Source organism: Typha angustifolia, chromosome 15 (assembly GCF_048772165.1).
Source record: "Typha angustifolia cultivar Huaian chromosome 15, ASM4877216v1, whole genome shotgun sequence".
NCBI lineage: Eukaryota > Viridiplantae > Streptophyta > Magnoliopsida > Poales > Typhaceae > Typha > Typha angustifolia.
This window is the reverse complement of record NC_133253.1, coordinates 21,222,648-21,232,783: the sequence shown is the minus strand read 5'-3', so window position 1 is coordinate 21,232,783 and position 10,136 is coordinate 21,222,648. Positions and strand designations below refer to the sequence as shown.

Sequence of the window (10,136 nt, the reverse complement as noted above, 5' to 3'; positions counted from 1 at the left end):
TTGCGAAAAAGTAATGCATCTTTTGCTCTATAGTACAGGACAGTTGGTCAATATATATATATATATATGGATCTAAGGACTTATATCACGGTAAAAATGTCAGCATATGTTTACAAAATCTTAGACGAATAAGCTAAAGATGAGATAAGATTAGGCAAGAAGACTAGCAAAGTTTCAAATGAGCCAGCCCCCACGGCGAATATGTGGCAAGTCACCCAACCTGACATCTATCTGAAAAGGCGACAAGAGAGCTTGTTAAGTCTGACGCAAGAAATTTGGAAACTTACTATCGACATCAACAAAGTCATTTGCCATGAGTAATGACTCAGCAAATCCTTCCGTTTTTTACTGCTAAATTATGCAATAGAGGGCAAAAGATGAGTGCCTCCTCAAGTGAAGAGAGATAAATATGGGACTTGCAGTTGGTAAAGGAGTCAAATCAACTGGTACTAATTCGGACTGTGTGGTAAGCATCTTAACATACTGGCAAGCTTACGATGCAAAACGAAAAAAATATATATATCAAGTAACCTGCTAATGGAATCAGCCTATGCAGGAAGAACTGTGTTCCTTATAAGTACGAATAACTATTTGTTTGGTTCAACGAAAAGATAGACTAAGGAAATTAGATCTTGCTACGTTAGTGGATCAAGTTACAAAAACTACTTTGCAGGTAAGTCTACCAAATTCGTAATCTGGGTTCATAAAACTATTGAAAGCTCGTAACGTTACCATTAGATGTCCTTCCATAGTTCCATCTATCAATGCCTTTCTACTTCTTTTTGTTTATTTCTGCATCTATTGATGACCCTTTCATTCTCTGAATCTCTCCATGCCCCTTCCCATACTGCGGACCAATTAAAATTACTATCTACCCTCAACATCTCAAACAATTATAAAGTAAACACATCACATTATACGTATTCTCAGACTACCTATTTTCCCGGAAATGTTTCTCTTCCTTCCATAATTTTTCGTCCAGAAATTTGGAACTCAAAGTTGAAACTTCCAAAACTATCAGACCTGAAATGTCTTTTTACTCCCACTTTTTCTTAGGCTTTCATCACACTAACAGTAGTACAATCTCATACCAAAGATCAATTTCCTTAAAGAATATATAATTAAAAGGACTTACCTAATTACACTAAGTCAAACGATTGTAATTACATTCCTAAACACTTCAAAGCATCAAAATATGTCAACAGTTCACATATCTTCTTTTGATCCTGGAGAGAACTTTACTTTCTAACAGAGTAACAAGCAAGGATTCTTAAATAAGTTAAATCAAACAAAAGGAAGTGCGTCATACTTATCAAGAATTGCCCTTTCCCATTTCAGGTTTTCCGAAAGTTCAAATGTCTAAGGTCTTGAAAATTAGAAGCTTCAATGTATCATGTTTCCAAGATATTACACTTCAGAGGGCTCACCATGCCAGTAAGCATCAAGTTACTCGTACAACTGCTCTAGCAAAGAGTACCCAATTATTTTCTTGAGGTAGGTCAAGCTGCTTCGAGTTGGCAATGAAATAAAAATAATAATAGCAGAAAAATCTAATGATACTGATGATAAATTTGTTTGTTCTTAATTTTTTTTTTCACCTGCAAAAGTAACCTTAAAACTTCCTATCATTTTTGGGACATCATGTAATGTCAGGAAGCATATAACTAATGGCAGCAGCTGAATATAAGCAAATGGTGTAGCCTATCAACTAATTTATGCCAACACTTGCCAATAAGCTAGTTATATTAAACAATATTTGTAATCGCTTGACGTGATCACATATTGATAGCTTTAATCTGAAGTACATCATAAACACTTCTCTTCTAGTTAAGATAACAAAATCCAATTTATACTGCTAATCTAAGCTTTGAAATCACAAAAGGAGCTGGTTCCTCCATTACTCAAATTACTTGCCAAAAATTGAGACGGCAGTTATGATTCTAAGGTGCCTTACCACTTGTACTCTAGCTATGAGCAGTCTATTTCATAATCTTAGTAATTACTTTACCCTAGTTGGATTCATATACAAAAAAAAAGAGGACCTTCGGCTGCATCAATTAACCTAGTGGAATGAGAAAAGAAGCAGCTCATGATACATCTCCAAAAAGAAAGAAAATTGTCATTAGGTATCCAAATTACAAATGTCAAGCAGATGTGTTAATCATAAATAATGTCAAATGAGCAGTTTAGAACCTTCTAACTTATCATACAAAAGAAACAAATCAAAGTATAAGGGAAAACAAGAACATAATGGAGAACAATACATCCGTATATAACGAATAAGATCGTTAACGGATATTCTCCTACTAAGCAATCACACTTATGCAAACAGAAATTTCGAACCCACTGAAACAAGTCTCAACTATTTAACTCTCAAACCAGTGTTACAGTATGACATATAACCGCAATAATTTTAAACATTTAATGCAAGAACTAATAGAAAAAAAAACAAAGATATTAATTTTTACGAGCAACACAGAGAAATAGCCGTAAGTAAGATAACAAAAACACTGAAATGTAAGCTAAGCAATAATGGAACCATACTGAGAAGTAAAGCACAGATGTCTAACTCATAATCCCGCATAAGATATAACAAAACAGAATCCAATATCACATACAAATTCCCACATAGCAGGAAGCGTTCAAAAACTTTAATATCCATGCAATTATTAATGGTCACGAAACAGTAGACTCAGAGACTATCGGTACTGAAGGATACCAGAAGGCAATTACCGCCCCATGGTGGCCGGGTTGAGCCCGAGCAGCATATTGGACCCGTCTCCTGTGGGAATATATGCAACGTTCGGCGATTTGGACAGTGAGGTGGCGATCTCCTTCGCAGCCTCAATCTTCCTCAGCTCGATCAGCCCCGTTCCAGCAGCCGCTGTCGCTTCCGAGATCAGCTTTGCGGATTCGCTCTCACCCTCGGCGCGTATCACAGCCGCACGCCTCTCCTGCTCAGCGCGGGCAACGAGGAACTTCGAACGCTCGGCCTCTTGCTGCGCGACCTGCTTCTTCTCGACGGCGAGGGAGAACTCTGTCCCGTACGAGAGGTGCGTGATGGCGACATCATCGAGGATGATGTTGAACTCCCGGGCGCGACGGATGAGGGAGTCGCGAACGAGGGCGGAAACATGCGGCCGCTCGGTCAGGAGCTGGTCGGCGTTGAACTGGGCGACGACGGCCTTGAGGACTTCGTTGCCGATGGAGGGCAGGACCTTCTCGTCGTACTCCGTGCCGAGGGAGGTGAAGATGGTGGGGAGGCGGGGAACATCGGGGCGGGAGAGGAGGCGGAGTGTGAGGTTGACCATTTGAAGGTCCTTGGTGCCGGAGTTGGAGGTGAAGGTGTGGGGACGGGTGCGGATATCGAAGATGTAGGGTTTCTGGAGCACGGGGACGAGGAAATGGGTCCCCTCGCCGACGGTGTCATCAAGGACCCCGCGGAATCGGTCAAATATGACGGCGCGCTGGCCGCCGTCGACAGTGTAGAGGGAGGAGGATAGGAGGGAGGCGCTCACGCCGAGGCCGACGGCGGCCTTGGCGATGTTGGTAAGGAAGGAGACCGCTGCTTGGCCGCCGCCGCCCGCCGCCATGGATGGATTTGGGTGTTCTTGGTCTGGAAGAGGAGGAAGCGGCGAATGAAGTAGCTTGTACGAAGAAGCAAAGCCCTAAACCTTGAAGTATTTGCCTTTATTTATTTGCTTGGAGAGGAAGAAAGGTTCGGGTTCATGCGGTGCGTTGTGATTCGTGCGATGGCGGAGGATCGTTTGCTGGATGGGTTTTGACGGTTGGAGATGGAGGCGTGAGAGTAAGGGTTGCGATGGATCCAATAACCCGCTAATCTAAATTCCTCCTTCAAGTAAAATCTCTATTGTTGATTTGTCGCTACCGTCTCCGGTTATCGCCTTCGACGCGTCATACTATCCGCCTCTCCTCCTGTCTCTCCTTCCCCCTCCTCCAAATCCCGCACCATGTCTCGAATCACCGGTCCCGACCCTTCTCCCGCTCCCACCTGCGAATCCCTCCATGGGTCTTCTTCTAATTCTCTCCTCCAACCCTCCTCAACTCCCTCCTCCGAGCAGACGGACCCCCATGCCGCTCTCTTCCTTGTACTTGGTTACCTTCGCTTGCGAGAAGTCTTGGCGTTCCAAAGCGTGTGTAAGCTGTTCCGGGACGCCATTGCTGACGACTGTCTGCTCTGGCAACACATCACGGTCGAGCCGCCGTTGAGCTTGAAGCTTACTGATGACACTCTTTTGAGGATTTCTTCCAGGGCTGAGGGAAAGTTGAAGTCTTTGGCTCTGTTCCATTGCTGTCGGATTACAGACGCCGGTCTCTTGCAGGTCGTCGACCGGAATCCTGGAATTACTAAGGTAAACATAGCCCACGCTTATATTTTCTTTCGTTCGAATTTATGGTTGGGATTAGTTCTAGCATTAATTTTTTCTTTGTATTGTTTGGTATAGGATAGGGTGACTTTTCTTTATTTCTAGAGGAATCTAAGGTGAATGATTACTGAACCGCATGAGCATAAAGTAGAACCAGTAAGGTAGATAAAAGTTACAAACAAATTAAAATGGTTTTTTTTTGCATCGATTCCATTACTTGCTTAATTTTTTTTTCAAGGAAATTTGGCACCGATTCTAAAGGGTGTGATGCCAAATACACAATGCGGTAAGGATCTAGCAATTTTTTATGAACTTCGTAATTTTAGCTAGGTTTATCCAACCTAAATTGGTGGGTAAGAGTTCCAGTAAATGTGTCCTCTGATATGTTAATTGGATTTATTTTTGGTTAGCTCCTTTCTTATGTTTTTCTTAATTATATGCTAACACAAAAGTTTTGCAGTTGCCTGCCAAGTATCTTTTATTCAGCCTTGTGGCCACCGCATACCATAGAAGCTGCCTCTTAGATTGATAATAGCTTCTCCTTTCCAAATTAAATACTTATTTTTATGCATACCACATTCCCTAGGTACTCTCTTAACTTCCAAGACAATGTAATTCTTGTTGTGCCCGTCTTGTCTGTGAGTGAATAATTTTGTACTGCAACAGTTAGATAATATTTGTTATAGAATATTTCCTTAATAAAACAACAAAATCATCCATCACACTGTTACCCCAGGCCACGGAGGCTTGCTGGATGCTCCTTGTTTGAAAGTCTTATGACATGCATAATAAAAGAGAACAACATCAATTGGTTTTTTGCAGAATATAATACTTTAACTCTTGATGTGCAAAGCTTATTTTTCAACTTTACAAATATTATTGTCATGCGGAGCAGGATAGAATGGATTCTTATGTGTACATTTATCTTGGATGAAAAATTTTCAGCTCTATGTTCCGGGATGTACATACTTAACTGCAGATGGTATGGTGAAAGTAGTGAAACAACTAAATGAGCGCAAGGGAAATCTAAACAGTCTTCGACTCCGTGGTCTTTGCAACATAACAAAAGATCACCTTGATATCCTCAACTCTTTCTTGTGCAAAAATAATCGGCAACAAGTTCCACAACCATCTCTCTACAGCTATCAGCACTGTGTTTCATTTGACAGAGATGATGGCCGCCCTATTGATGTCGACTTGTGCCCAAGGTGTAGGAATGTGAGGCTAGTGTTTGACTGTACAAGACAAGACTGTAGGTCCGTATTTTCTGATTCTTTATGATCTTTAGAGCTTAGCAGTTGCAGATTATTCTATTTTCTAAGAAGCTTCCTGTAGGTATTTCTTGAATCTATCTATCCATACTTCACATGGAGCCTATTCCATTATCGACTTGCTTTGTTTGTAGTAATGATCATAAAAAAGCACATATGAACTCTTACAAAAGAATAAATAGAAGTAAAAGTGTGCTTAGTGCTAGTACTGAACTTTCCAGTTGAAAATCAGATGATTGGTGCAAGTACAGGGGCTAAGAAAGCAGGAGGAAGGTTTCTTCAGCAGAAGATTGATTTAGCAAGTTGTTCCCTGGGACAAATTGGCCAATACATGTTTAGGTTTCTTCAGCAGAAGATTGATTTAGCAAGTTGTTCCCTAGGACAAATTGGCCTATACATGTTTTATCTCTTCTTGTTCACCACCAATGATGCTTGCACCCTTGTTTAGTTAGTATCTGATAAAAGCATGATGATTGTGTTTTCAGGGGACTCATTTTTAGTCCAATTCATTGTTCATCATCTTTTCTTTTTCGAAGAATTAATTGTTGACTTTGAAGAACTAACATGAATTGACAAAAGGAAAGTTTGCACAATAACATTTCGTATATCCAGTACTTATTGACAAAGAATGAACTTGCAGGACAATGAAATATAGATGGACTGAGTGTAGAGGATGTTTTTTCTGCATCGCTAGATGTGAAGGCTGTGGAGGTTGTATTGATTTCGAGGAACCTGGCGAGGAGACGGCCTGCTCCCATCTCTTATGTCTTCAGTGTTGGCTTCAGCTTCCAAAGTGCAACACATGCAACCGACCGTATTGCGAGGGGCATGCAAGTTTCCTAGGGGTATCAACTCAATCTTCTGGGTTTGTCTGTCAGCAGTGTGAGGAGTTCGAAGTTTCATCCTTCACTCCAGCAACTGATAATTAATGCTGGCCAGCCAGCTAGTTACTTCAATTGCTGCTTATTTCGATTTAGGACATGTTTCTCATAATTAAAATTATTTATGTACTCAGGCTGAGATCCTCTTGTATCTAACTTAACGAGTGTCATCTAGCTAAAAGTTGGCAGCTTCGAAATGAAGCAAAAAAGGAAAACAAAGAAAAAAAAAACAGACAAAATTGACAAATGTATGAAAGTGAATTGAAATATAATCTGAAGGACAATTCCTGGACATGTTAACAGATAGGCTCCACCCATGTATTCAGACAGTCTTTTCCCAAAGCAATCTTGAGGAATCTACAAGCATGGCTTTTTGGGTCATTGTTGTCCTTGAGAGGGTGGAGAAATGATGTCCTTGTTTTTTCATGTCTGCCTTTCAGACATCTGTTACTTTCCATGCATTCAGAATGGGAAAGACCCATCTATCTATCATTTTTTATCTGAATGGAATTACTCCATGTAATTTATTGGAACTATGGAATTTTCAGATTTAGCAGATGCAACAAAACTGATATGTTATCTCACACTCGAAGTTTCAAACATTCATTCGCCGCAGCAATACTTGTAAGTTTCAACAGGCTGCTGACTCAGTTGCTTGAGCTCATGAGATATTTCAATTTACAGCCAAGCATCATCACTAACTTTTGATGCAGTATTCATAAAGTGTGCCTAATATTAGCTTACCCTTAACCCTGGATTTGCCCAAATTATTAAGCTATACATATTGTCAAACCAAATAAGCTAAACGGAGTATGAGGTGGGCAAGGAAAAAACCAATACTAAACAGGATTTATTTTCAGATAAGAAGAAATTTCCCTTCACCTGTTGGATAAGAATCTAAATTATCACATCTATCCTCCAGTGTTCTGGACTGTAATGAATGTTCTTGAACTTAGTTGGACGACTTCTTTTCTTCAATGTTTATGTGGGATAAAGTTCATAGAGAACCGCGTTTAAATTTGCTAGCTCTGGTTCAATAACCTCTTCCCTTGACTTTGAAAGCCAGGCTTACATTTATTTCAGAGTTCATCTCAACTCTGCAAAACTTCGATTTGATGGTTGTCGTGGTAGATTAACATACTTGCGTGAGTAATTTTGAGATTTTAAATCCATCCATTGGGTTATCTTACCATCCTTTAACTTTCTATTAACAGTCTCCTCAGCAAGTAAGCTAGCTCACTGCTCTGATAAAATCCTCAACAACCACAACTACCACCTCACTATCCAAACCCAAACTAATGCCTCCACTTCTACTTGTCTTATACGTTTGATGTTAACTATAATCTCTCTCATAAAGCTGGAAAAGAAACGCAGAGAGAAAAATATATAATTAATTCAAACTTAGAGAAATAGATATGACTTAACTGCATCATAGCTGTATAAATGTTCACCACCACAACTAGCTTGCCATCACAACATCTAGGACTAAAAAGAAATGGCAGCTCTCCTGGTGTTTGTGATCTTTGCTCTTGCTTACACTATCTCCTTTGCCACCGGTGCCACCGCAGATGGCGGTCCGGTCACATTTGTGTTTGGAGACTCAATGTCTGACGTCGGAAATAATAATTACTTCCCGTACTCTCTCGCAAAGTCGAATTACCCTTGGTATGGGATTGATTACTTAGGTGGGCAGCCAACGGGGAGATTCTCCAATGGAAGAACTATAGGAGACATCATGTGTAAGTTTAAAGGCCATAAGTTCTACATTCTATTACACATTGTCTCTCCTTGCTAGGTAACTTGAAGTACTATTGGTTATTTAGCTGCCAAGTTCGGGATACCATCTCCACCACCATATCTCTCCCTGTCTATGAACAATGATGCTATCCTTCAGGGTGTAAACTACGCATCTGGTGGAGCAGGAATTCTCAATGAGACTGGACTTTACTTTGTAACTCTCCTTCACTTTCTTCTCAAAATTCTATCTATCTGTTTGTATAGCAAAGTGCAATATCCTTAACGAAGTTCTGGTGGTGCAGGTTCAGAAGCTCTCTTTCGATGACCAAATAAACTGTTTTGAGAAGACTAAGATTGCGATCAGCTCTAAAATCGGAAAAGTGGCTGCTGAGAAACTATGCAATGAGGCACTCTACTTCATTGGACTTGGTATGACTGCAATCAACTGCATCAAACTCCTTTATCTTCTTGTAAATCCCTTATGGGAATATTTTTGTGCTTTGACAATTTTTAGGCAGCAATGACTATGTGAACAATTTCCTGCAACCTTTCATGGCTGATGGCCAAGTATACACTCATGATGAGTTTGTGGGGCTTGTGATCATTACATTAGATCGCCAATTCAGGGTAGGAATATGATTCAACTAATGATTTTTTCTCATTATACTAAGAGCTAGCACTTTTGAAGTCTGATTCCTCTTCTGCTTTATGCTGTGTTCCTAAAGAGGCTCTACAAGCTCGGAGCAAGGAAAGTAGTGTTTCATGGCTTGGGCCCATTGGGTTGCATTCCATCTCAGAGAGTGAAATCAGGGAATGGCGAATGCCTCCATCATGTTAATCAGTATGTGATGGAGTTCAATGCACAGGTGAAGAAGTTGCTCGTCTCCCTAAACAAGAAGTTGCCTGGTGCTCAGATGTCTCTTGCTGACTCCTACTACATTGTCATGGATCTTATCAATAACCCCCAGCTCTATGGTACTAAGAGAACAATTCACAAATCATCAGCCATTTACTTTCATTACTACTAAATGCTGGATCTTTTCGCGATCAAATTATTGGAAATTAATCGATTATTAATTGAATGAGATGCTGGTTTAATGTGTAGGATTCAAGATTTCTCACACATCATGCTGTAGCGTGGACACTACTGTTGGTGGCCTCTGCTTGCCCAACTCAAGAGTCTGTGCCAACCGCAGCGAGTTCGTGTTCTGGGACGCATACCACACTTCAGACGCCGCAAACCAAGTGATCGCCGACCGCCTCTTCAAAGATCCTGAGATCCAAGGAGCTCCTTCGCCAGCTCCTCTTCTCGACCCTGTGGCTGCCCCTGGCCTTGCTCCCTCCCCTGCTTGACTGGATCTTTATATTAATTAGCCTCTAGTATTTATTTCTCATGGTTCTGTTCACAATGAATGTAACGATCTCTTTTGTCATCTTCAATATTCACAGGATTGATACAGAAAATCGAATCTTTGACAAGGATTCAAAACGTATAACTATGTCAATCTACAATACTTGTATGGTTACTCAACATTAGTAAATGAGAAAATAGCTTTCCGGTTGAGCCTATCCGTGGCATGAACACATCAATTTTAATTCTTATATTAATTATTGAGGAATATAAGAAATACAACATATTACATGTCGTTCTCTTATTGAAAATTAATGGATGTACTATTACGTAGGCATGCAATATTTTCTTCTCCGTCTTGTCTCATTATCGTTTATAAAATTTATGTAGAAGGGAAATAATATTCATGGAGTAAGGATTAATACATGCAAGAACATTTATATAAAACCACAAAAATACTGCTACATAGTTCAACTGGAGTGGAGCCTAAATATCATGGCTTGAGGTG

The 10,136-nt window shown here is 40.3% G+C and overlaps 3 protein-coding genes across 3 annotated transcripts; 2 read left to right on the top strand and 1 right to left on the bottom strand.

Moving 5' to 3' along the window:
• Window positions 1-2,544: 2,544 nt before the first annotated feature.
• On the bottom strand, window positions 2,545-3,672 carry LOC140778809 (prohibitin-3, mitochondrial-like). The gene has a single exon (XM_073123677.1). It carries the CDS (start codon window positions 3,591-3,593, stop codon window positions 2,730-2,732), a length of 864 nt encoding a protein of 287 aa, XP_072979778.1. The 5' UTR covers window positions 3,594-3,672; the 3' UTR covers window positions 2,545-2,729.
• A 237-nt stretch (window positions 3,673-3,909) lies between these two features.
• On the top strand, window positions 3,910-6,673 carry LOC140778299 (F-box protein SKIP28-like). The gene is made up of 3 exons (XM_073122940.1): window positions 3,910-4,373; window positions 5,334-5,644; window positions 6,300-6,673. The coding sequence occupies exons 1-3, from the start codon at window positions 3,972-3,974 to the stop codon at window positions 6,586-6,588; spliced, it is 1,002 nt and encodes a 333-aa protein (XP_072979041.1). The 5' UTR covers window positions 3,910-3,971; the 3' UTR covers window positions 6,589-6,673.
• Window positions 6,674-8,018: 1,345 nt separating this feature from the next.
• On the top strand, window positions 8,019-9,848 carry LOC140778930 (GDSL esterase/lipase At5g37690-like). Its single transcript, XM_073123834.1, has 6 exons — window positions 8,019-8,279; window positions 8,364-8,491; window positions 8,580-8,706; window positions 8,792-8,904; window positions 9,003-9,252; window positions 9,383-9,848. The coding sequence occupies exons 1-6, from the start codon at window positions 8,036-8,038 to the stop codon at window positions 9,628-9,630; spliced, it is 1,110 nt and encodes a 369-aa protein (XP_072979935.1). The 5' UTR covers window positions 8,019-8,035; the 3' UTR covers window positions 9,631-9,848.
• Window positions 9,849-10,136: the final 288 nt, after the last annotated feature.